Consider the following 27,924-nt stretch of genomic DNA (forward strand, 5'->3'; position numbering starts at 1 on the left):
TGTCACTATCATCAACCCTTCATCATCATCACTACATTATGACTCAGTCAGACTTAACAGCTCCTCACTAGTGTAATCTGAGTTCATTACACTAGCCCCCCATCTGATCTGGCAGTGTTACCACAACATCATTGTCCGAGCTATCACTATTATCTTCACCCACATACCTTTGGTTGGGGTTCATTTCTCTAGTCTCTTCCATTTCAGTATCATTAGAGCTGTCATTACTATCAGTGGTGACAACCCTATCCCATTGTGGTTCCTCAACAACTGATTCCTTACTAGGTCTCTGGCATCCAAGTATTTCAACATCATAATCACTTTGGTTACCATTTCCATTAGTGGGACTAGGGCTTTCACCATCTCCATTAGTGGGACCAAGACCTTCACGTCTATCATCCCTATCACCCTTATAGAAATACTAATGACTATCAAAATCTTCATCATCCTCATCTTCATACTCAACACCACCTACTCTTTGACCACCCTTATCATCCCCATCATCCTCATCACCCTTATAGAAGTATTGATGACCATCAAAATCATCATCACCATCATAGAACTCATTTTCATCCTCATCATTAGAACCACTACTACAAAACTAGTCTTGACCATTATAATAACCAATACAAGCAAATTCCCCATCATTAGAACTGTACCCCTCAGGCTCACTAACATCCAAAGGCTCTACATACTCGGGCTCTACAACAAGCTCCAATGTCATACCATTACCATCATTAATCAGGATAGGGTAATATATTGGATGCTTTACATATATATGAATTTGTCCATGACCCCTCACCAAACCAGTCATGAACATTGCATCCTTGTCATCCTTGATCAAGTGGAACATCCTACCCTCCTGATCATCCCCAGGTTCTGTGTACCACAACCTACTCACACAAGTGTACCCAAAATTTTTACAGATGGATTCAATTTCCACCTTAGACCACTTATTAGGATCATAATCATCTACTACCCCCACCGCACCCCCCACATACTCTTGAGGATTTTCACTAAAATGCCCACCATGATGCACATACAGAATAAAGAACTTGTCCATTCTGCATGCATGAAAAATTATTTACTGAATATTTTATTTTAATAAATACAAAACTAAACTAAACAATCAAACATGCACTGGCTCTATATATTCTAAACAATAAGCTCCAACATGGGACATAACAATGCCAAAATATATATCATTTATTGATAACAGAGAACACACATGGTCCACCTTGATCCTTAAAGGCCAAACAAGAAAATATACTAACCAAACAGACAACATAGAGAGAGAGAGAGAGAGAGAGAGAGAGAGAGAGAGAGAGATGGATATACACACATAGACACCTTTTCTAAGAGAGTAAGATACACACATAGAGAGAAATAGATATGCCCTTCTCAGATTATCAGCTATTAGAATCGATGCGAAAAGTCATTGTCGTTCTAACTCATTGTGATTTCTCAAATTATCAGTTTTCATGTTTCACATGGTTTTCAGGGAAATGGTTTCTAAGGGGAATGGGCTTCAGTTGGATGTTGGGGAAGAACATGAGTTGATTTGGGAATGTTAGGGTTCAGGTGAAATTTGGGGATTTTAGGCCTGACATCAGTGAAGGTAGTTTATGAGTTAAGTCACGAGAGGGTCACATGTGGGCTAAGTGGGCGGGAACATGACGTGACAGGGACACGTGAGGGTCACGTGTAAGGGTCGTCAATGGGCTGGGCCGACCTATTTTTACTTGGCCCATAGGCACAACGTGCTTGGCATAATGGGCTATTAACTAGTTAACGGGCAGGGTCGGGCTGGGCCGAAAGAGAGAACCTCAGCCCATGACCTTGCCCATGAGCAATGCCTATTTTGTCTTTAGCGAGCTGGACTATTAAGTTGGGCCTAATGAGCTACCCATGGGCTTGTGTTAGCATATTATTTTATTATGTTTATAAGGAAAGAATCAATTTTTTATAAGGGAATAATCAATCTATTTTTCTAAAGGAAATAATTAAAGAATTTAATACTTAATTACAAATTTTTTTACATTCTAATTTTTTTAATTTTTTGTTTTGTTGATGGAAACCTATTTAATTTTTTTAATTAATTAAATAGTTTTTATTTTATCTTTAATAAAAAAATGTCAAATGGTTAATTCAAATTTGCTAGACTACTAGAAAAATATATATTTAGTAAATTAAGTTTAGCACAATTACTTTGAGTATCTTAGTGGTTGAGGGAGTTCTTTTAAAAAATTCCTCTATAATATCTCAAGATCAATCCTTCATACACTTCCTATATATTTTTGTTATAAATTATGAGTTATTGGGCTGGGCCAATGGGTTGGGCAACAGGTTGGGCTACGGGTTGGGCTACGAGTTGGGCTACTAGGCTAGCCCACTGGGTACCCATGGGCATAAAAACTAGCCCAGGGCCTGACCCACTAGGCTAGTGGGCTACCCATGAACCTCAATAACAACAGGCTGGGCCATCCATTAGCCTGGTGGGCCGTCGGGTTTGGGTTGGGCTATGGGCCGTCGGCTATTTGATGACCCTTAGAATGTGTTTGGATCCATATTTTACTGCTGCGTTTTCAGTTTTTTTTCTCCAGCACGTGAACAATAACGGGTACCGTTCATGCACATGGAGTTACTGTGCGGGAGACCAGAGGTACTATTCATGAATTATTTACGCACTGTTCATGGGACCCACAAGCACTTTTTCAAAAAAAAAAAATTAAAAATGGGTCCCACAATATTATTCACACATTCAAAAATTATTTTGCTACAGTGTTTTTAGTAATAAATTCTATCCAAACAGACTCTTAGTCACATGAGGGCTAAGTGGGAGGGAAAATGAGATGGCAGGATCACGTGGGTGTAAGTGAGACACGCTAGATTTTTAATTAATATTTTAATAAATGGGTTTGACACCTAGGACCTCCGTTTGCCACCTCAGCTTTTTCTATTACTAGGTTGACGATAGAGACTAAAATAAAAACGATTTTTAAAAATAAGGGATTGACCTAGGAGCGAAATCAATGTGAGGATCAAATCGAGAATTGGCCCAAAATGTAGGGACTAAAAGTGCATTTTTGCAAAAAATAAAAATAAAAATAATAAGTATCCACTCATACACAAATTTTTAATAAAACATAATGTATTACTTTTAGTTTTATCTAATAGGGATATGATGGTAAAATTACACAAACTTCATTTTCCATCCCTCCAACTAAACATACATGAGGGAAAACTAAATTGAAAATAGAAAATAGACATTGGGTTTTGGGTATTCTTGTTTTTTTAAAGGGGAATTGAAAAAGAAAATTTTGTATTGATGTTATGAAACAATCTTCTAACTTCACCCTTAATTTCCTACCGGCATCCACAATGTACACTATTTAGGTTTTGATGTTAAATTGAAATAGTGTCTCTAAGTCATGATTTCTTTATAACATGAATTCTATTGAATTTTTGCTATAGAGATATCCAAACTTTAAAGGTTTGGATGTTTAATATCTAAACTAATATTTAGAACTGAAATAATGTTTCTAAGACACGATTTTTTTTCTGTATAATATGAATATTATTGAATATTTACCTTAGAGATATCCAAAAGTTAAAGGTTTGGATGTTTGATATCCAAATAGGAATGGTAACGGGTCGGGTTTGGGCTGGGTTTTTGCATACCCGGACCCGACCCGCGGGCCAAGACCCGGAACCCGGACCCGGCATGATTATTAATCGGGTTTTTTTTCCGGGGCCCATACCCGCCCCGTCGGGCTCCATGGGCCCCGCGGGCCCCGTTTATCTTCTTGGGCCCAAATCTAGCCTAACAAAATTTTTTTTTTAAAGCCCATTAAATTTTTTCCCTAAATTCAAGCCTATTCAAGCCATTTAACATGGCCCAAATGCCAAAATTTGGCATTTAGGCCACATTATAGGGCAACCAAATCAAACCAAATTATAAGTTAATCATAAATCAACAAATCACAACTAAGATTTTAAATCAACAAATCACTTAAAAAGCTATAAAATAAATCCCACAAGTCTAGGAAATTACAAAATGTCTTATCCTCCAACTAACAAATGAAAAAGACTAAGAAATTCTTACAAAATGTCTTATCCTCCATAACCGGGTTTTTATCCGGGGCGGGTTTCGGATTTTTTTTTATAAAACGCGGACCCGACCCGAACCCGCTTCGGATTTTTTTAAAACTCATACCCGACCCTATTCTTTATCGGGCCGGGTAAAATCCGGCCCATTAGGGTCGGGCCGAGCTGGGTATCCGCGGGCCGGATCTAAATTGCCATCCCTATATCCAAACTAATATGGAGAATTGAAATGGTGTTTCTAATAAATGATTTTTGTATAACATGAATTCTATGAATTTTTGCCTTAGAGATATCAATTGATATGTTGAATTGAAATCATGTTTTTAAGACACTACTTATATATAACTTGAATAAGTTGTATTTTTACCTAAAAGATGGATATCTAATAATCCAAACTCATATGTGTTTCACAGCTTATAAATCCAACTCACATACTTGCGCAGTAATAGCAACAGTTCCACAAATCTCTCCCTCAAATCTCTCCTCCATTCAAATTTGAATTAAAATATGTAATTACTCCTATAATCTCTCTCCCTAAAATCTCTCTATTTAGATTTGGATTTAATTCTACAAATAACCACTCCTATAATTCCTCTCTTTGTATAGCTATAAACTAATGTAAATTCTCTTGTAAAGTCAAAGATGTATAATAAAGAGAGTTAGTTTCGTATCAGAGGTTGTATCGGTTTGGGCAGTAGAACGATATATTTTGGTATCGGTCAATACCGGTGTACCCTTTCAAGTTTATCGCTATTATATATATATATATAAGTTTATCATGAAACATTACCTCAATTCAAAACAAATTATTCATGGTTTTAGACTTTAGCATCAACTAAAAGAAAAAAAACAATATAAAATACAAAAAGCTTAATTATTCATTGCATACTAAGAAAGCAAATAAGCTATTATTTTGCCCTTACAAAAATTCGAAAATTACAAAACTAAAAAAAAAGGTTTTTTCTATACCTGCCGGTATGCCCGGTACCGGCCAAAACACCCAAAATCGGTTGGTATGCCCGATATTTAAACTGATATGAAATGTTGGAGTTTCGGTATCGGTGCATGTACCGGTACGGTGTGGTATCCTCTTCCTTGAGTATAATTCAAGAATTCAGTTTTTATAATGTGAACTTCTATGAAATGATTTCAATATAAAATGAATACAATTGAATTTTTATATTAGAGATATCCAAATTTTAAAGGGTTGGATGTCTAATATTCAAACTGATATGAAGAATTGAAATCATGTTTTTAAGGCACAATTTCTATATAACATGAACATTGTTCGAAGAAGCCATTCCTAAATTAAAGATATCCAAACCTCTAAAGATTCGAATGTCAGGTATCTAACTTCTAAAGGTTTAGATGTTTGATATGCAAATTGATATGTAGAACTAAAATTGTGTTTACAAGGCACTACATCCAAACTGACATGTAGAACTGAAATCATGTGTCTAAGATGCAAGTTCTATATAGCTTGAATGCAAAATGCTCCAATTGCTTCAGCAAATTTGAAAGTCGAACCCAATAATAAGCTATGCAGTCCTTCCAAATGATGTACAACATTATAAAAATTATGCCTTTAAGGACTTTGAGATGATCCCACATAATTAAAATTATAAACCCCCATCATCGATGCCATCCCATTAGGGATGGTCAAATGCCTTCATTCAGTGCCAATTCAACCTAGTTGGTGCTCACCCTGCCTAAATTTTTTCAATCAAACACCATGTATTCTCCTATGTCACTTCCCATATTCTAGCGATTTTGCAGGTATAATTTATTTGTCATGCCACATTAGTGTTTATAATTTATTGAAGACAATTTTAATTTAATACCAATACTACCATGTATTTCTACCTAGTATGGAGTTTTAAAGCAAAATTTTGAAAAACAATACACAACTCTAGCTAGATGTGACGACCCTTTTGTGATAAATAACACATAATTGACAAAATTTGGCTACAAAACTTGGATGTAACAAATTGTTACAACTTCAATCAATATATTTTTTTTTATCTGGATATGAATTTTGATAAATTGACTATAATATATTATTTTATTCTTATACACTCTATGTTTGCAAAATTTCTAAAAGATCAAATATCAATATCAATATCATCAATCAAATGGTTAAATTTCAAGTTTTTGTAATATAAAATTATGCATACAAAATAAAGTTTATGAATTGAATAGTAAATAACATTTGATTAATACATTTTTTTGACATATTTATTAAAAATATAAAGAACATACAATTTAATTGTTAAAATTTTAAAATATATATTCATGTTAATTTCTCTATCAACTCTAAAACCAAACTTGCTCCATTATTATGTTCTAGTGTTAACTATTTTGGCTTAAAAACCAATGTGAAGACCATGCTCTAACCACTCTAATTGTCAATGTCATCAATTAAAACGTTAGTTGGATTTGATAGAAGCTACTCTTTTATTTTTATTTTTTAATTTTTTCATAAAAAGAGAAAAGTGATGGCATGGTGTACAAAGTAAAAGTGCTACAAGTGTGCATGTTACCATTTATTCACCAATGAGTGACCACCGCATTGCCTTAAAAAGAGTGGCGATTTTAAAGTTTTTATATATAACTAGTTTTAGTTTTGTATAATTTGAGGGCAGTAGTAATAGTTAAGCATGTGGCAGGGGTTCGCCCTCGTCATAAGTTGAAAGACTTTTTTGATTTGTATTTTTTGCTCTGTTTATTATATAGTTTTGACTCACCGCACCGCCTCCCCTCTTCTTCAACGAACCCAAAACCCCAAACCTCCCATTCTCTAGCTCTCTCTCTTCGACTCGACGATGTTATTTTCGAGGATTTCGAGGATTCCTCGAGCTGGCTCCAATGGGTGTCGTTGGTTTCTCTCTCAAAAACCCCACCTTCAATTCCTCAACCCTCCTGCATATTCTTATTCTTCTACTCATAAGGTAATGTTAAAAATGCTAATGCCTCGCCTACTCTGTAATCTTAATCTATATTTTCCATTTTCAATGTCATCTTCTGTTATTGTACCTTGTCTTGTCTTCAATCTACCATGAGCTACTACTGCTGTTCTTACTTGGATAATTATTTACAATGTATATAGGATTCAAAGTCGTCATCTTTTATCCTTTTCTTTTCTCCCTGTAAAGTGGGTGAGGTTTAGCTAGACTGTTTCCTGTAAGTCCAACTGAATTTGGATAGAATAGAATGGTGGAAAAGAACCCATGTGACAGACTCCAAAATTTTGGGGTCTACGGTTTTTTTGTTTTGAGGTAGATAGATAGTGGGGTTCGAACCACAAACATAGAGTATCAGAAAGGATGTCATTACTATTGGCTGTTACTTAAACTTCTGTAGGGCTTGATTTTTGTTGTTGTTTGTGCAAAAATATGTTGTTGTATTGGGTTTCATGTTGGAATATGTGGGAGTGAGGTGATTGGAGCAATGGGTTGAGTCAAGTGCGTGTTATGGGGTGGTGGGTTGTTGTTGTATTTTGCTTTGAGCTTAAAAGACAGTGAAAAAAAAAGGTTTAGTTTTGACTGATTGTCATTGTTTTATGATAGATGGGGTTGGTTTTCCATTTGAAATGTATCACTGTGGTTTTGGTGTTGTTGGGTTAAATTGGCGAGAGTTGGAGATTCAATATGATGTTTGTTAGGAGTTGTAGTTCTTTAATATATTTGCATGGGAATTTACCTAATTTACCTGAAGACCACTGGTAAATCCAATAGAGAAAAATGAATGGAGAACCTCTGTACTATTCAAAATTCACTACTTTGAAGAAAAATCCTTATGATGATCCTTTCTTATATATGCGTGTATGTGTGCAAGAGTGTGTGCGTGCTACTATGTCTTCTACTGATACTGTTGTTTCTTCTTTTTCTGCTGTATATTTGTTAGAGTAAAGCTCTGCTTTACTGACAAAGATTGGTGGTTGTATATATGCAGTGACCTCTTATATTTGGTTATTTATATATTTTTATGAATGAAAATCTAATTTTGATAAAAAATCATGTATACAAAGTGTCTAGTTACACACCAGGACACAACACCAGACTCGCAGTAAGATGCTGGAAAAGCCTCAACTATACACCACAAAACCAGAGCCAAAACAAGCAGCAAAGGCTTTCAAATACTCAACTACAAAAACTTTTTATTTTTTATTTTTATAGATACGATACCCTACTACAGAAACTACCTTGCCTTAAAGGAACTCTCAAGAGGCTACAAGGCACCCTATTAAGAATCAGGTTTCTCACATAGATCAAATATTTGGAATATGGTTTTGGGTTGTTTGATGTGGATTGTTTGGACAGAGTGGAATCTTCGTTTGTTTGAGGATACATAAAAATCATTGGATCATTTAAAAGAATTGTGCCAGCGCACTCTTTTTGATTTTGCTTGGTGTTGGGGTTCCTCGGATTGTTCATCTAGCGTAGAGTTCCTTGTTTCTCTTAGACTAGCCTTTTGGTTTTTGTCCTTTTGCTTTCCTTGTTCCTTTATGTTCATCATCGTGAACTCAATGTTTTTAATATTTTTGATCAATATAACTACACTTATCACCTCTTAAAAAAGTCTTACGTTATTACTAATCAGTTGGAAACCCCTTCCTCAGATAATATTCTGCCCATATTGCTCTGAGTCTTGTTTTTGGTGATTAGTAGGTTACGGGCTTCAGAGAAATTTTTTCCTGGGGTTTGCCTGCCTTGCATGGATTTAGACATAACATCCATCATCAGAGCAGCTCCATAGTTGAGGTAAGGTGTAGAATGTTCGTTGGTATGTGCACTGTGTTTGTCAATATTTCTGCCAGCTTATATCTTTTGTGGAACAATCTTAAGTGCCAAAAGTCCGAGACTCAGGGCTAGTAGATAATATGATAATATCAACAAAAGAACCAGACGCAAACCTGAACTTAGAATTGAAATATGATGGTGCTTAGAGTTGTGAATGGTAAGGCTGAAGATGGGATCCACCTCGTGGGGAGAAGGTGGGGGGGATAAATGATTCAGATGTTGAATTGTTTAATTTGTTTCTGAAAAGCTGGATTGTATTGCATGATGATATAGAGGAAGGTAAAAATTTCAATATATGTTGCTTTAAAAAATAGGCCTTTTCTGGAAAGCTACAACTTTATAAATGTGCTTATGGTGAAAATGGTAGTCCATTTGAGCTGTAAGGTTTATGACTAACATGGATAGAGCTCTATGGGGGATTATATTCTGGGGTTTGAGTGTTGATTAGGCTGTGTGCGCGTGTGTAATCAAATTTATTAAACCTTAAAATGACTTTTTTTTTTTCGTTTTTATTTTTTTATATGAGGCTTGTGGCTTGATGTGGCTCATGCTATTTTTGCATAAAACAGAGCTCATGAATGGCTAAACGGGCATCCTTAATTTTTTTTGTGCCATCCTTGTGATAATAATGCTCTAGAAAATTAAGGGAAAAAAAAAAAAAAAAAAAAAAATATATATATATATATATATATATATATATATATATATATATATATATATATATATATATATATATATAGTTCAAAGTGTCTAAATTTATGAGTTGTTAAGGCAGGGTGTGTGGAAAATGGGAAAAGGCCATGGAAAGAACCGCAGAATATTTAGGCTATTTGAATTGGGTCAGCATCTTCCTGTTGTGGAGTTAATTTAATTTGTACCATAGGTGCTTATATTGAACTTAACTAAGCTTTCACCTGTGTTTGCATCACGAAATCCCTTGTGCCAAATAAAAGGTGCATCTTTAATCCTGATATTAAGTAGATTAAATTAATGCTTTTATTTATGGATGGTTAACCCTTTTTTGTGTTTTGAGACCAAGGCTTTGTTCATGTTGTTAACCCTTTTTGTGGTTTGAAAGTGCAAGTATGTCCAACCTTCTGATCCTCAAGATGATTTGTTCCCCTTCTAGCCCTTCTATAATTGTTTATTTTTACTTTATAATTTTTATGTAATGCTTCAGACTTTAGTCTTCACGTAGGAAATTAAATTGTTTTTCCATTTTATGTTGATACTTTATTTTCTTACATGGAATTGTTACACTTTTTCTCTAGGAACAAAATGACCCATTTTCACTTGTTGCTGATGAACTATCAATTGTGGCTAACAGATTGCGGTCAATGGTTGTGACTGAGGTATCTAATTTCTTTCTTCTTGCCCTTATCTTTTCTTGTTAACAGAGTACTTGGTACATTTTTTGGGACATGCATGCTTGGAAGTGGTAGTAGATGCCTTTTATGAATTTTTGTTGTTGTTGATATTATGTGATCAAAGCTGGATTTCATCTCGTACAGGTCCCCAAGCTAGCATCAGCAGCTGAGTACTTCTTCAAAATGGGGGTGGAAGGGAAAAGGTTTCGGCCCACGGTAATAAAACTTTTATTTTCAAGCTACTCTTGAGGGTTTCACCACTTTTTGGATGATTAGTTGGTTTTCACCTTATCATCTATAGCAACTTATGCTTTTACTGTGAGTTTGATTTTGTTTCTCCTTGTTGTGAGAGGAAACCATTCATGGAATAGGTTATGCCACCGCTCATAAGAATGCCAATTTTTTATTTTCTTATTACTACCATTCATTTAAGGCTATTGTCTCAAGTCAAAGCTCAAGTCAAATCCCTATAGTCAAACTTCCAAATCTTGAGAATTATGTTACTTGAGGCACACACCCATAGGTTTTTTTCAGCCATCTCATACTTATTTAAAAGATGTCTCATATGAGTTTCAGATCTTTTCCAGTATATTACATATATTTATCTATGGCCACAAAATTTTTAAATCCCAAAGTATTTAGTGCCCATTTTTTTATAGGTAAGAAATAATTTTAAAGAAAGAAAACTACTTAATGCAAAAAAAGGCATTACATAGCCGAAAGAATTACAAAACAATAGGAAATTATGTACAGGAAAGGCGAGAGTCTATAAACATTGGAATGGAATCACTAGATGTGAGTCCCTAAGGTCCACTCTCGGTGTACCTAGGGCTTTTAATTTATGAAATTTCGTTATTTATCAAAAAAAGAAGAAGAAGAATATGCGAGTCCCTAAGGTCTAGATCAATCAAATAAAGTGCCTACAAAGGAGGCTTGAAGTTGATCCCTAAGCTCTCCAAATCCTTGAAAGCACAATTATTACGCTTCCTCCAATTGCCCACATCAAACACAACAATACCAAATTCCAAATGTTCGATGAATGCTTCCCTAACACCCAACCAAAAGATCAAGCACACTCTAGTAAAACCCAACATACCCCAAATGTTCTAAAAGCAAAACTCCATAAGTGATAAGTTTCCCCACAATGAATCATAATATGGTCTACTGTTTCCCCACTACATTGGCACATGCAACACCAATCCACCATAGTTTAGCCTCTTCTCCTTAGGTTATCATTGGTGAGCATGTTACCCTATGTCGCCGTCCAAACAAAAAAGGAGGCCATCTGAGGGGCCTTTACACCCCAATACCTTTCCATGAGAAAGTGACATAAGAAGACCCCCTCAAAGCATTCTAAAACGTGTGAATGTCAAAATTCTTATTCTTCTTCAATCTCCACCTTAGTTGGTCTCCGCCTCAGTGAGAGGAATATGGGACTCCACTGGATGAAGAAAATCCACCACCAACTCCATCTCCTAATAATTAAAATCTCAGGGGACCCTCACATCCCAAACTTCACCTCTCCCCCACTCTGGTTCACCCATAAAGATTCCTCTGAAGCCTCCATATCTGTAGCATTCTCATACGAAACCGAGATGGCCACTTTAAGAGGTTGGTCATGGGTCACCGCACCAACAATCGTGCCAAAATCGTACTCTATGTCCTGTACCAACCTCAAACCAAATATGTTGCCTAAAGCTCTTTCAACCCATCCAAATGCCCCACCAAAGACCACAACGATGAGTATTTAGTGCCAATTTGTTACAGCTTATTTTTTTATGCTTTTTGAAAATGGGTAGTTTGAAAAAGTTGTACCTAGAAAAAAGTAAGGTTTGAAAAAGTTGTACGTTGAAGTGGTGCGGTTTCAAAACAGAATGCCAAATGGGCACTTAGCATCTGAAGTCCCGAGTGCTCTGCACATGACCAATTTTAGCTAAAAATTGAAAAAGTAATGCTGTTTAGTAACGTTACTAAACTTCTTCTCTTTTATTCAGTCTTTCTAAACCAGCCTCTTTCTCTCTCTCTCTCTCCTTTGTCCTGGACTCAAATTAAAACATGAGGTTTTAGCACCAACATTACATGGTCGAAATCACTAGAAATGGCACCAGCCAACCTTTTTATTTTATTTTTTTGACTGATCTGAAATTTTATTAATGGAGAAACAAAGATTACAAAGATCTTGTACACCATCTGGCACTTGATAACCTCACCACTAGGTTAAAGCCCAACCCCAAAATCTTTTACACAAAGATCTTAGTCAAGGCCCCTGACCATACCCACATCAAAGAGATTATGAAATCTAAGACCAGCAAATTAACCCCAGCCTTTTTTTCACAACAAGGATCCTGGATATTTTTGGTTTGGATTCAGTAGGAGTTGGGCAGACTGGCAGAGAGAGCATGTGGTTGGGAACTGAGGAGGAGGGGAGCGTAACGTTACTTAACAGCGTTACTTATAAATTATAAGCTAAAATTGGTCATGTGCATTGCACATGACCAGGACACTTGTCAGTCTAAAGATGCCACCTTGTAGTTTGGAGGAACTTTCTCCAGACCAGTTGGTATACAAACTTTGTCTTTTGTTTTTTTTTTAATTTTTTTTTTTATAATGAAAAATTGTTTATTATACATGCAAAAAAAAAAAAAAAATTTATTATGCCTGATTATTTGTTTGTTAATTCATATTTTACCCTAAAATTTTGGGACTAAGGCTTGGTGGTGGTTGTTGTAGTTGTATGAAAAGTTGTTTGTTATGGAAAGTAATTAATCTATATAGTTATTCCTTGCCTGAATAGAATAGAAATACTTGACATAATCTGTAAGATTTGAAAATTGAGGGTGCGTCTCTCCAAGTTTGGGTGTTCTTACTTTTTCCTCTCTCTCTCTCTCTCTCTCTCTCTGTTTTGGTGCATATTTGTTCGAATGCTGCACTACACAATTGGGGGTAGCCCTTCCCCTGTTTGTATATCCCTCGAAATATGGGTGAAGGTGGGATTCTATCTCGAGTCTCTGGTATGATGCTAAGAGACTACCAATTGAACTAGTTGGCACATTCTGCAGGTTAAATTTACTTAATGTTTCAGGATAGTGCATTTGTAGGATCAGCATACCTTAGCTTCCATTGATATAAGCAGGACTGAAGGGACTGGATAAGCAACCTTTTATTTGTTAACTTTAGCGGATTAACATGAACTTATAATTCTTTTATAACTTGCTCATGTATAGCCATGTTGACTTGGTGTTTCATCTCAGCTCTTGCTTTGGCAATTTATGATGGCTACATGGTTTATAAGTTCACACGTTATTTGGTTTTAACTTGTATTTTCTAGTTTGTGCCTCATCATCTTTCATTTATACAATAACATAGATGTGTTCTGCACAGGTTTTATTATTGATGGCAACAGCTATGAATATTTCTTTACTGGAACCATCTCTCAGAGGGCCAGGAGATGCTTTGACAAAGGAACTGCGTGCAAGACAGCAACGTATAGCAGAGATCACAGAGATGATTCATGTCAGTTCTTTAGAATTTTATGGTTCTTTTTTTATGCTTTTCTGCAGTGCAATATTTTTCAATCCTGATATGTCTTTCAATTATCTGTCCTTGCATGGATTGATCAGGGCTTTGGTTCCAGTCATTTTAAAATTTTAACATTATAGTAAATTTAATTGTGAAAAAAATGCCTTATCATATGGTTGAGAAGAGTATCTCTATTGAAAACAATTTCATTCAGTGCAAAAATGACTTTGTATCTCTTTGAACCTCTATCATGAAATTCTTGGTCTTATGCACCTTGCTTTAGTATTCGTTTTTAATTTGCTCTAGGTGAGGTTTTCTGATATCCAAGCATCACTTCCTTTCTTCTTCATGAGTCTGTTTATCTTTATTGTCCCACTATTAATTATAAATATACTATTTTCTTCCACTTCCATATCTTCATATTGCTTCTAAGGAGATCTTACAATTATCATTCTTCCCATCTCTGCCTCAAGTTGAGTAAAAAATCTTCCCATATTTCTTGTTTGCATGTGTTAGTTTTCTTCAGAGCACAGATCCCCTTGGGACCTATGATATTTTTGAGGTTGGCCTAGTGTACAAAATCACCTCTTATCCCAGTTAATGGACTGCTCTAATTGCCAATTCACTTGCACATCTATGCATTAGCAAGTAGACTAAACATCCTTCCAATTCTGCAGTGGGAATGCTCTGACGTTCTCGGTAAAGTTCTAGTCATCCTTTTTGTTTGTTTAACATGTATAACTAAAATCATCAGTATCCTAGTTTTCATGGATTTTGACCACAATCTCCCCTAGTAATAGAGTGTTTATGTTCTATGCTGTTATTCAATTGTATCTGGATGTCTTGCCTTTTATTTTCTCCCCTGGTCGAATTGTACAGATGATGAAATAAAGTGTAATTGTTGCACTTTCAGAATCATTATAAACACGTGTCAGTGTGCCTGCATCTTCCTCTGTGGAGCACTAAGTTTTGTTCCCATTTGATACTTTCTGATTCTGATTGATTGACCCTAATTGCTATTAATCCTTTGTGACGCAATAGTTGTAAACAAGCTATGGGATTTTTATTGAAGAGCTGTTGCATCTTGCATGTGATGCGGGAGACGCAAGAAGATTATCATTTAGTATTATTTATGTTTGCAAGTCAATTGTATTTTTATGTTTTAGGTCCTATTAGTTTATTGGGCTATTAGTATTTTAATTTGGAAGCAAAGTTATTTTTGTAATAAGGCAATTAGGGTTTCCTAGCCAACTAGAGCTAGGGTTTAGCAATCCTTTATAAGCAACCTATTGTACTCCTTGATGGATGGTTGATATTTTGATTAATGAAAAAAACATGGTTGTTTGGTCTTTCTTTGGTTTGGTGTTAACTCTAGGTCTACCTTAGGTGCTGACTCTTAGTGGTTTCTTGCTTGGTGCTGACTCCAAGCCAGACCTAGGCACTGACTCCTAGGTCATATCCTTTTATTTTATTGTTGTTTCAGTTTTGACTTGGTTATCCTGCGTCAGCATGTATTGTCCATGTATTTGAAATGTCCTAGAGTTTTAGGAGATAATCCTGTTGGCTTTATGCTTTTTACTCTTAATTCATATTGTTCCTTCCATATAAGGATCCTTCTTTGTTATTGCTTGTAGACTAACAAAATCATGATTCTCTTCAGGTGGCAAGCCTTCTACATGATGATGTATTGGATGATGCAGATACAAGACGTGGTATTGGTTCGTTAAATTTTGTAATGGGCAATAAGGTACATCTTTCTCTTAGAATTGGATAGTTTTCCCTTCTACTTTTTTGAACATAAGTATTTGTAACATATCTCTGCTATTCTGTATTAAGCACTGCAGAAATTCTATTTTTTGGTTTTGTAGATATTACTATACTGCACCAAGGATTCTTCCTTCATTAAAAAATATCAAGGATTTTTATTACCCTCAAATCTAAGTTGAGTAGTGTAGCATAACATTGTTGTTTTTCCTTCCCCATTCATCTGTAATGCAGTTAGCAGTATTAGCAGGAGATTTTTTGCTCTCTCGTGCTTGTGTGGCACTTGCTTCATTGAAAAACACAGAGGTATCATGTTTCTTGTGCATTAATGAACATGTCAAAGTAGATTGAGCAATTATGTGGAGCAGCACTTACCTATTTTTTCTGTCTCTAACACATTGCCTGTGCCATCACTGTGTCCTTAGGTTGTATCATTACTGGCAAAAGTGGTGGAGCATCTTGTCACGGGTGAGACCATGCAAATGACTACAACGCGTGAACAACGTTGTAGGTATCCTCCATTATTTCCATCATATTTATATATTTTGTTTCTTTCTTTCAACATATTTTTTGTGAGAAGATATCGAGTCTTATAAACATAATACCTTGGTCTTCCACTAAAAGTGCCTTTTAACTTCTTGATCACCTTTTGTCGTCCGATCCATTACTCCATAATTTTGTTCATACTTGCTAATGCCTTGAGTTAGTTAATTATTTCTCCCCTTTAAAGGAACCCGAACCACTATTTTAGATCACTACTGTGGAGCTCATCATATTATTATTGGAATTCATTATAGAGTAAATGGTTGTCAACCACAGGTTATCTAGAGGACCTACTAACATGTTGGTTCCACCATTTCTCTAACAGTTTTTACAGTTTGAATGTCTTTCTGGTCTAATTCAGGAATTATGAGTGCTTATGTGTACTCTGCACAGATACAAATTGCTTTGTCAATATGATGTCTTTTGTGATCTGCTCAACTATCTGTATTCTATTGACATTTGTTGAAAATTAGAAATGATCCAGTATTCCAGTCTCACAATATTTTTTTTATGAATATTCTACTTCATCATCTATCTCAAGTTGTTTCTTTTTCTTTTTTAATAATAAATTTAAGAGATTGAATACTACCAATTGATGTCTTTAGATATTAATCAATAATAATTTAAATGCAATTTCCAACAATTGAGATTGCCTAACTATTTTTTCTTATGTAGGTCTGTAGATCGTGAAGTTAACTCTAATTCACTATTGGTCTCTTATCTTGTTAATGTCCTTTTGGGCACCTTCATGTCATTGTTGACCAAGCTGATGTTTAAGAGAACCATATGTGTCAGGTCTTTTGTTGTCGTGTTGTTGATTAATATGGTCAAATAGATTTGTATAACATTTTTTTTGATAGATAATCAAAGTAATATTATTAATGAAAAGAGAAAGGAAAAATACAAGTTGTTCATGATGATGAACACAGGAAAACATAAACAAACAACAAAGAAAAAGAAATCAAGAGGCTGTTCTAAGAGAAAACATAAACTTAGAAAGAGAGGAACAATCTGTAAAACCCCAGCACTGAGACCAATTAAAAAGACTATGCTGGCGTAGAACTTTTAACTCTTCCAACGTCTTCTCAGTGCCCTCAAAGGAGCGACGATTTTGTTCCAACCATACAATCCACATCAAACAACCTGTAATCAAATTCCAAATGTTTGAAGTATGATTCCCAAGCCAATGATGCCAACAAAATAACAACCCTGCCACAAAGCTTGGCATGACCCATTGAATACCAAAAACCTGAATGTTTTATGACATAAAGTGTCTCAAACAATGCTTCTGCACTAAATTACATTGACGATCAATGTTTTATGAATTTTCACACTTGACAACATTGTTTGCCCCGTTTCAATTCAAATCTTCCAAGAACTTTTGACCTGCTCAATGCTATATCTTATGAATTGAATATTAAGCATAGTTCCTCTTAGACTGTGGGGGCCCCACACACTCTAAGAGGGAGGATGCATATATTCAATTCATAAGATACCTTCTCCCATTTGAGGCTTAGTAGGCCAAGCTCACAAATTATGACATGTATACTGGGCCATGGTAATGCCCTGATTCACCTTTCTAATTCAAATTAATAGGTACAAACTTCCTTGCAGGCAATGGTCACCTTCTTGGGTTTGTCTGCCGAGGCCAACTTCACCTAAGGGAATTTTGTTACACCTTTTCATAGTTAGCTCTTCATGCCTTCTGATATGTGATAGAAATCTACTAGGAATCTACTGATATGTCCGCCGAGGCCTACTCCGATGTGCTCGGTTTTGCCGGTACTGGAGGTGCATCGCACCGGACTGAGCACGAGGGGCTCCGCGACGCTGTTACTGGTGGCCGGATGCGCCGTGAGGTCACCGAGGGCTCGAAATCAGGCCGGTTTTGGTGGTTCGAGCTTCTCGGTGCCTCTGATGGGCTCTGGGTTGCCGCTACAGGAGGTGGGTGGTACCGGGTCTCAGGTGGTCTCGATGGTAGGAGTGTCGGGGTGTACCGAGCCTTCTTCGACGATGGTTCGCAGGCTTATTGTTGACCGGAACAGTAGTTTGGGCTTCTCTTTGTTGCTGGGTGGGTTGGTCTCTGAAGGTAAGAGGATATTGACTCTCAATTTAATGCCACGGTCGTTAGGACCTTTCCTCCCTGACCTCATTCTGGAGTTGGTGCGAGCTAGACCAAGGGGCTTGGGGGTAGTGGGTCAGGAGGTCAATTTTCCCTACGGGAAGGATCTGCGCCTTCCCCGGGAGGTTATGATTGTGGAGGAACCAGTTGTTTTTGATGCGGGTGTTGGTGAAACAAATTTGTCGGTTGCCTTTCCTCTGCAAATCCTTGATCCAAATGCGCCAACAACCTTGGCAGAGCTGGAGGAGGTCGATGAGGTTTTAAGCATTGAGACCAACACAGATATTTCTAGGTGGGTGAAACACAGAATTCCTGGTTTTAGTAAGTTGGTTGGGTTATCTATGACTAGACATGAGACATTATGCATTGCTCTCTTACAGAGGCTTGAATCAGAGATGGAGGCAGCCAATGTGTTACACAGGAAAGTAATGGGCAGTAAAAAGGTGGCTAAGTCCAAGAATAAGGGATGCAGGGAACTGCATAACTTGATTTCTTCGGTGAATTATGACAGAAGTTAGAGGGTGGTCTGTTGTTGGTGTTTGTAGTTGGGGATTCCTTAGTGTTTATGAAGATAAAAATGGTTTCGTGGAATGTTAGAGGTTTAAATGACCCTCGGAAACGCCTTGTGGTGAAGAACTTGCTGCGGGAGTGGAAGTGTGATGTTGTTTGTTTACAAGAGACAAAAATTGCGAGCATGAATCGTCAGCTGGTTTGTAGTCTGTGGGGCTGCCCATATGTGGACTGGGCTGTGTTGGAGGCGGACCGGACTGCTTGTGGTATTTTGCTTATGTGGGATAAAAGGGTTTTGGATAAGGTGGAGATTATGGTTGGTACATTCTCAGTGTCGGTAAAGTGGAAAGGGGTGGGGGACGGGTTTATTTGGGCTTGCTCAGGCGTCTATGGTCCAAATGAGAATGTTGAGAGGGGTCTCATGTGGGATGAGTTAGTGGGAGTTCAGCAGTGTTGGAGGATTCCGTGGTGCTGTTTTGGGGACTTTAATATAGTCTGTTTTCCTAGCGAGCGTAGGGGTGAGACCCGTTTTTCCACGGCTATGGAGAAATTTTCTAAATTTGTTGAGGATCTTAACTTGGTTGATTTGCCTTTGGAAGGAGGTAGCTTTACTTGGTCCAGTGGTTTTGATCAACCAATGATGTCTAGGATTGACAGAGCTTTGGTCACTCCTGATTGGGAGGACCATTTCCCAGATGTTTCTCAAAGGATTTTACCCCGTACTGTTTCAGACCACAGTCCAATTCTCTTGGAGGCAGGGGGAATGGCAAGGGGGAAAAGTCCATTCAGATTTGAAAATATGTGGTTGAAGTCGGAAGGTTTTGTGGATAGGGTTCACACATGGTGGAATCGCCGAGAGTTTGGTAATGTAGAAAGGACATTGTGCAATGGAATCGCCGAGAGTTTGGTAATGTAGCGCGTCAAAAGAAGCAATTACTGGAGGAGTTGATAACATTAGATGCTAAGGAGGGAGATTTTGGTCTCTCTGATGGGGAGAAAGTTCATAGGGCTGGTTTGAGGTCCCAGGTGGAGCATCTTCTTTCCTTAGAAGAAATTTTCTGGAGACAAAAATCTAGGATGTTATGTATCAAAGAAGGGGATAATAACACCAAGTTTTTTCATAAAATGGCTAATTCCCACAGACGGTCCAATCTCTTAAGGACCTTGGAGGTGGATGGGGTGGTTTTTGAAGAGGCTTCCGAGGTAACTTATCAAGTTGTACAATTTTATAAAAATTTGTACAAGGAGACTGAGGAGTGGAGGCCTTTAGTGGAGGGTTTGGAATTTGATCGTATCGAGAATAGAGAGAGGGTTTGGCTTGAAAGGAAGTTTGAGAGAGAGGAGATTCTTCAAGTTGTTAGGGGTTTGGAAGGGGACAAAGCTCCAGGTCCGGATGGGTTTACTATGGCATTCTATCATCATTGCTGGAGGATAGTGGAGAAAGATGTCCTAGCGGTCTTTGAAGAGTTTTTCCATCATTGCAAGTTTGAAAAATCCCTAAATGCGACCTTCATTGCTTTAATTCCTAAAAAGAATGATGCTTCCAATATTAGAGATTTTCAACCTATTAGCTTGGTGGGGAGTGTGTATAAAATCTTGGCTAAGGTCTTGGCAAATCGCTTGAGAGTGGTTTTAGATCAGTTGATTTCTGAGAATCAGAACAGCTTTGTGGGTGGGAGACAAATCCTTGACTCGGTTCTCATTGCAAATGAGTGTGTGGATAGTCGTGGGAAGAGTAGGGTTCCTGGAGTCATTTGTAAGCTCGATATGGAGAAAGCCTACGATCATGTGAATTGGGAGGCTTTGTTGTATCTGCTGAATAGGATGGGTTTTGGAGTGAAGTGGTGTAAGTGGATACGTTCTTGTATATCCACAATTCAGTTCTCTGTTTTGGTTAATGGGTCCCCAGCTGATTTCTTTGGTAGTTCAAGGGGTTTAAGACAAGGAAATCCGCTATCTCCTATGTTGTTTTTGATCTTGATGGAGGTGTTTAGTAGGATGTTAAGGAGAATGGAGGGAGCTGGCTTGATTCGTGGATTTAATCTTGGGGGTAGGAGGGATGGTGGGGAACGTGTTTCACATCTCTTATTTGCAGATGATACCATCCTCTTTTGTGATGCAGATGTGGAGCAAATTCTTCATATTCGGTTGTTGCTCCTTAGTTTTCAGGCGGTTACGGGTTTGAAGGTCAATGTGCATAAGAGCGAAATGGTTCCTATAGGGGAGGTTGGTGATGTGCATGCTCTGGCTGATATATTGGGCTGCAGAGTTGGATCTTTACCTATGTTGTATCTTGGCATGCCGCTGGGGGCTCCTCACAATTCCCCTTTAATTTGGAATACAATTTTGGAAAATATTAGGCGGAAACTATCTGGGTGGAAGAAGTTGTACTTGTCTAAGGGGGGTCGTTTGATGCTTCTCAAGAGTATGCTTTCTAGTCTTCCGACTTACTTTCTATCGCTATTTGCTATTCCTACTCATGTGGCTAATAAAATTGAAAAGTTGCAAAGGGATTTCCTTTGGGGAGAGAGCAAGATTCATTTGGTTAGTTGGGACAAAGTTTGTACGCCTATAGCCAATGGTGGCTTAGGGATCAGGAAACTCACTACCTTTAATAAGGCTTTGTTGGGGAAATGGTTGTGGCGGTTTGGAAAAGAAGAGGGTCGGCTATGGAGGCGGGTTGTAGCTTCAAAATATGGGGAAGAATGGGGGGGATGGACCTCAAAGCTGGGTAGGGGAGCTCATGGGTGTGGTTTGTGGAGAAACATCCGCATGTGTTGGGAGGATTTCAGCAAAAATTGTCAGTTTGTGGTTGGATTGGGGAATAGGGTGAGGTTTTGGCAGGATGGGTGGCATGGGGATCAACCTTTTCAATTGGCCTTTCCAAGGCTGTATGGCATTGCCATTGCGAAGGAGGCTTCTGTTGAAGCTTCTTTGCATAGGTAGGGGGCGGAGGATAGAAGATTTTGGAATGTTCGGTTTAGTAGATTTTTTAATGATTGGGAGATGGATGAAGGGCTGAGGTTTCTTCGTATGTTGGGTGCTAGAACCCCTCCTATGGATGTTGGAGATCGGATGAGATGGAAATTGAAGCCTAATGGAGCTTTTGACATCCGGTCGTACTATAACAAATTAAGAAATTCTCCTTCAACTATCTTTCCTTGGAAAGCTATTTGGAGAGTAAAGGCCCCTAGGCGAGTTTCTTTTTTTGTTTGGTGTGTAGCTTGGAATAAGATCCTATCGGGAGACAATCTGAGATTGAGGAGATTGAATTTTGTGGATTGGTGCATTATGTGCCGTCATTGTGGAGAGACGGTTGATCACCTTTTTCTTCATTGTGAAATGGCCTACCGGTTATGGAGCTTTGTTTTTATAACTTTTGGCTTGGCCTGGGTTATGCCTAGATCGATTCCTGAATTGCTTTTTGGTTGGTGGAATTGGCTGGGGAAGCATTCATCTCAGATCTGGAATTTAGTCCCGCTGTGCATCCTTTGGTGTATTTGAAAGGAGCAAAACCGGAGGACTTTTGAGGATTTGGATAGCTCTTGTGATCAGTTGCTTGTTTTTTTTAGTGGAACTCTCTTTGATTGGTCTCGCGCGTGGGGACTCACGTCTAGTGATTCCCTCCCTTCTTTTCTTTGCTCCCTTTTCCTTTAGTAATTTACTTGTTGTCTTTGTTTCTCTTTGTTTTCTTCTTCTTGTATCTCCTTCGTTGCTCTGTGTTCTTTTTCAGACATAGAGTAACCTTTCGTATATATATCATTCTTACTTATCAAAAAAAAAAATTGCTTGCTGGCAATGGGTAATGTAGGATGTTCCAATTTTCTACTTTGTTGGGCTACAAATTTGTGGCTTAAACACATGCCCCCCCCCCCCCCTCCCCGCTCTCTCTCTCTCACAGACACGAGTCCAGGATTATGTGGCAAGAAATGGGCAGATTGGCTTATCAAAAACAAAATGGGGAGATTGGGTTTCTTCGTTGAAATTGAATATCTATAATCCACACTTCAAATATTAGTAGTTTCATGAATGGACATGAGATGGATATTTATATTAGCAGTTCAATTAGCAATAAATTCAACCTTTAGTGAGTAGTTATTTTAGACACTGTTCACACTACTATAGAGTTTCATGTCATGCTATTGTAGTCATAGCAGTGCAACAGTAAAGGTTTTTTTTCTCTTACAAGTAGGATTTTAATAAACTCTAGCCTTTACTTGCACCTTCAGGATTTCTCTATGGTGATTTTGTGATAATATAATTTTTTTTGGCAAATGCAGTATGGAGTATTATATGCAGAAAACTTACTACAAGACGGCATCATTAATTTCCAACAGCTGCAAGGCGATTGCACTTCTTGGTGGTCAAACTGCAGAAGTTGCAATGTTGGCTTATGAGTATGGCAAAAATCTGGTTTGTAAATTTTTATAGTTCTTTCATCTGTTAATTACTTCAGAGAGCAAGCTAAATAGTGGGATCTTTTTGAGTTTATGAGCCATGTCCCCAGATGCAAATATTGATTGAGTGATGAAAGTATAGAGTAAACTTTCCTTTCTAACATCAAGTTAGTAGGCCTCTTATTCTATTTGAAACTTAGTAAACATCCAAATTGGAACAGAAGCTATCCCGTAAAGATACCAAACATGGCAGTTAAAATGAATTATGCAAAGGATCTTTTGAGCTGATATTAGGCTGTAGTGGATCAAACGGGATCATCCTTATAGATTGTGGCCTGAACTGATTACCAACATTTTCTTATGCTCAATTTATTTCTGAGATGTTTTAATTTAGCTGTGATATTTAACTAGATGTGTTTGGCTGCACCATTTGTGTTGCAGTTGTTGTAATTGCCTGCTTCTGTTGCTACCACTAGGATCAACTATTGAAAGACAATGCTGTTATTATGTGAAAGAGCACAGCTTATTGTGTTAAAATCATAGCAGCAGTCATCTGTACCTTTATTGGCCTGTGGTTGTGACTGTTATGTGTATAGGGACTGCAAATAAATCTCAACTGGATGCCTCCTTCGCTTACTCTCTCAAAATGTTTAAGATTCATTTTTTTGTATGCATCTTTAGAGCTGACCTTCGAAATATTTTTCTTTTCTTTCACAGGGATTAGCATATCAATTGATGGATGATGTACTTGATTTCACAGGCACATCAGCATCCCTTGGAAAGGGCTCTTTATCTGATATCCGCCATGTAATATATCTATCTTTCATGTGATATGTTATCAAAAGCAACCCTATTAACCATTTTATTTGTCCCTCTTCGCCTCCCCTCCCTCACTTGTATAAATTATATATCTTATGCAAAGAATGATATGAGTTAGAGTTCACACTTTAAAATATGACCGTTCAGATACTTAGACAATTCATTGATGATGTCATTTGGTTCTAGTTGAAAACTTCTTGAATTGCATGATTCCATGCAACCCTCAACTGTTAATAGTTTGCCAATTGCTGCCTGGGGACTTTGTTGCTTTGTTGTGTTTTGGAGATACACCTACTTAAATAACTCAAAATCTTTAACTATAGCTGGAGATGTGCTGGGATCACAAGAATTAAGGGTTTCTCACTTTGATTCTTCTCTCCTTCATCATGAGACCTTTTTAACTCCTAAATAGTGATCAATACCTAAAATAACTGCAGTATTTCCTACTAGATTTCTTCATTTGCCCAACAAAATTGGGGAATTTTTCTCTGGTTATCAGATGTTGTATTTATTAGCTTGAAATATTGTCGCCATCTTAGGGTATCTCTATACCAACTTGTGGATTGTTGGCATGTGTCTTTTGGCATTTCATGTTGTGGTAGTTTACAACACCATATTACAAGGTTTTTTTTTTAAATTATTTTATTTATTTTAAAGGAAGCATTTAATATCTTTATTATAGTGTGCGCTTATTTTGCTGAAAATTGAAAATTGAAAACAATAAAAAAATATTTTTCGAATGACTGTTCACAAGAAAAACACTGTTCACTTGCCTTCTTGCACTGTTCATGTCCCATGAATAGTGCAAGAGGCACTGGGTTAGTAAAAAAAAAAAAAAGGGCTGAAACGCAAACGCATCTGATGCAAACGCAAACCAAACAAACCTATAAGGTACAACTGCGGTTGGCCCAGAGGTCCAATTAGTTACCAAGGATCTGGTTTTAGAATATTGCTCTCAACTATTTTTTCACTTGCTAAATTTTAAAGTTTCCATGTACAAACATGCTAGATGCTGTATTACACAGCATAGCTTGTTTCCTGTTTTTGTAGACCCTATATGAATGTCATGTAAAATGACAACTACAACTGGCTTTATCAAAAAAATTAATAAGCTTTTTTGTAGGGGATCATAACCGCTCCAATACTGTTTGCCATGGAAGAGTTCCCTCAGTTGCATGAAGTTGTTGATCGGGGCTTTGAAGACCCTGCAAATGTTGATCTAGTAAGTCCTTGTGGTTCCTTTTTCTTATTTTAAATTTATTTTTTAGACATATTTATGTGATTTGTTATGCTAGTCCATGTTGAATGTTGAAGCTACTACTGACGGTACGTGAAGATGCTAGTGTTTCACTTTCTTATATGTTATTTTAGTCTCTTCTGCAAGGTGTGGTAATGGTACAGTAGTTTCTTTACAAAATTGAAGCACCTTCTATTGCATGAAGTCCTGTAACTCTCAGCTGATTGAAACTCTCTGCAGCAGAACACCGGTTTTAAAATTTCCATCAATTTTCTAATAAATTATTCTCTTATCCAAAAAAAAAAAAAAAAAAGAAGAAGAAGAAGAAAGTTTCCATCGAGTTTCTATTAGGTTTGACTTCAAAACATTTTTTTTCCTGGTAAAATTTGCAGATGTTTCTGTTATTATTTCGATTTTCAATGCATAATACATCTTTCAAACAGAAGTCAATGCTTAGCATAATAATGAAAGAATTATTAATTTTGGCATTGCCATTGCGAAGGAGGCTTCTGTTGAAGCTTCTTTGCATAGGCAGGGGGCGGAGGATAGAAGATTTTGGAATGTTCGGTTTAGTAGATTTTTTAATGATTGGGAGATGGATGAAGGGCTGAGGTTTCTTCGTATGTTGGGTGCTATAACCCCTCCTATGGATGTTGGAGATCGGATGAGATGGAAATTGAAGCCTAATGGAGCTTTTGACATCCGGTCGTACTATAACAAATTAAGAAATTCTCCTTCAACTATCTTTCCTTGGAAAGCTATTTGGAGAGTAAAGGCCCCTAGGCGAGTTTTTTTTTTTGTTTGGTGCGTAGCTTGGAATAAGATCCTAACGGGAGACAATCTGAGATTGAGGAGATTGAATTTTGTGGATTGGTGCATTATGTGCCGTCATTGTGGAGAGACGGTTGATCACCTTCTTCTTCATTGTGAAATGGCCTACCGGTTATGGAGCTTTGTTTTTATAACTTTTGGCTTGGCCTGGGTTATGCCTAGATCGATTCCTGAATTGCTTTTTGGTTGGTGGAATTGGCTGGGGAAGCATTCATCTCAAATCTGGAATTTAGTCCCGCTGTGCATCCTTTGGTGTATTTGGAAGGAGCGAAACCGGAGGACTTTTGAGGATTTGGATAGCTCTTGTGATCAGTTGCTTGTTTTTTTTAGTGGAACTCTCTTTGATTGGTCTCGCGCGTGGGGACTCACGTCTAGTGATTCCCTCCCTTCTTTTCTTTGCTCCCTTTTCCTTTAGTAATTTACTTGTTGTCTTTGTTTCTCTTTGTTTTCTTCTTCTTGTATCTCCTTCGTTGCTCTGTGTTCTTTTTCAGACATAGAGTAACCTTTCGTATATATATCATTCTTACTTATCAAAAAAAAAAAATTTTGGTTTTATAGGTTTCACAAAAGTTGAGAGATATCTTTATGTATCTCTTGCTAAGCACTCCTATTTTGACTAGGAAGTAGGCACTACTTTTTAGTTTGGATTCTTTTTAAGTCTATTGTGCAAGACTTCCACTTTGAATGAACTTGTCTGCCTAATATTGCTCAACATTGCTAAAGCTTAACCAGTTTTAAGACTTGTCTCCTACTTTAATTACTCTCACCTTCAAAATGACCCATCGCCCACTAACCTTTCCCAATAAGATTTTCAATCTAAGGGAAACCGAATTGAATAACTGATTATGTTTTCTTATAGGACCTTAATCAGTTATGGTACTCTATAACTTTTATCATTGAGGGGTCTTTTCTTTTGATGAATGAGCTAAAATTTATTAAACACAACAGCACGAGTGTAAGAAGCAGCCAGACTGCAACAAAACTGATCACAAGCAAGAACTCTGCAACAATGACAAAACATCACAACCTAAACTTTCTCCAAAGCAGAAAAGTGGTTTCTCCATTGACTTAGATTTTTGCCTCTGCCCTATATTTTTAAGAACTGTATATGCAAGCTGTTTGGTTCTATTATTGAACATGTAACTGCTTATTTTTGGCTAATGACTAGTACAAATGGACTTCCTCCCTCAATAATATGATGTTGGGTAAGGTTGGGGGTTCAAGAACCACCCACGAGGTGTGTGTTTACCAATAAAAAAATGAATCTGTTTTAATTTGATCTTTCTGAATCTATTTATTGGACTTGCAACCTTGAAAATAGTATTCCAACCATTATCTTATTGGATTCATTTACTTAAAAGTTGATCTGTATTGTGAAAAATTAGGCTCTTGACTACCTTGGGAAGAGTCGTGGAATACAGAGAGCAAGGGAGTTAGCCAAGAAACATGCTAACATTGCTGCAGAGGCAATTGACTCTTTACCTGAGAGCAATGATGAAGATGTTAGAAAATCTAGGAGGGCACTTTTAGATCTCACTGAAAGAGTCATTACAAGGACCAAGTGACAGACAAGAGTGGTGCTCCACCCATTAAAGCACATTGTAGGTTTTCTGTAACATTAGGGGGAATGCCTCTTATTTTTATCAATATTCTTTCAATCATACCATTTTTGTTTTTCAATAATTTTCTGAAAAGCTCTCTTTTCTTGTAAATTACACTCAAACGTGGAGTTACAATGTGACTTGTTGCTTTCATCTGGAATTAGTTTCCAGTTTTGAAGATCACCACGTCCTGTACCTGTGTTTTGGGAAGTACTTTTGGGTTCAAAAGTAGATATGTCTCAAGATTTTCTTCAATTCATTTACATTTTCATTGTAGTTTTATTGTTAAGCTAGCTAAACTGGATGGA

General features: G+C 37.2%; 1 protein-coding gene across 2 annotated transcripts; it reads left to right on the top strand.

Annotated features, from left to right (window-relative positions):
* The first annotated feature begins 6,741 nt into the window (after positions 1–6,741).
* Positions 6,742–27,881, top strand: LOC142636045 (solanesyl-diphosphate synthase 1, mitochondrial). 2 transcript variants are annotated; one of them, XM_075810108.1, is made up of 12 exons: positions 6,742–7,055; positions 8,775–8,867; positions 10,178–10,258; positions 10,418–10,489; positions 13,655–13,786; positions 15,453–15,539; positions 15,791–15,862; positions 15,982–16,067; positions 23,012–23,144; positions 23,846–23,935; positions 25,071–25,169; positions 27,401–27,881. In XM_075810108.1, exons 1-12 carry the CDS (start codon positions 6,930–6,932, stop codon positions 27,578–27,580), a joined length of 1,251 nt encoding a protein of 416 aa, XP_075666223.1. In that variant the 5' UTR covers positions 6,742–6,929; the 3' UTR covers positions 27,581–27,881. The 2 variants fall into 2 exon arrangements, with proteins under 2 accessions (XP_075666223.1, XP_075666224.1); XM_075810109.1 differs by lacking the exon at positions 8,775–8,867 and having other exon boundaries at positions 6,784–7,055.
* The last annotated feature ends 43 nt before the right edge of the window (positions 27,882–27,924 follow it).

The sequence above is a fragment of the Castanea sativa genome, chromosome 5, assembly GCF_040712315.1.
Source record: "Castanea sativa cultivar Marrone di Chiusa Pesio chromosome 5, ASM4071231v1".
NCBI classification, from domain to species: Eukaryota; Viridiplantae; Streptophyta; class Magnoliopsida; order Fagales; family Fagaceae; genus Castanea; species Castanea sativa.

Coding starts and splice junctions, on each gene's coding strand:
- LOC142636045 (XM_075810108.1), top strand. CDS start 6,930: ATGTTATTTTCGAGGATTTCGAGGATTCCTCGAGCTGGCTCCAATGGG. Junction 23,936..25,070: donor CTTTATCTGATATCCGCCAT/GTAATATATCTA, acceptor GCTTTTTTGTAG/GGGATCATAACCGCTCCAAT. Junction 25,170..27,400: donor ACCCTGCAAATGTTGATCTA/GTAAGTCCTTGT, acceptor GTGAAAAATTAG/GCTCTTGACTACCTTGGGAA.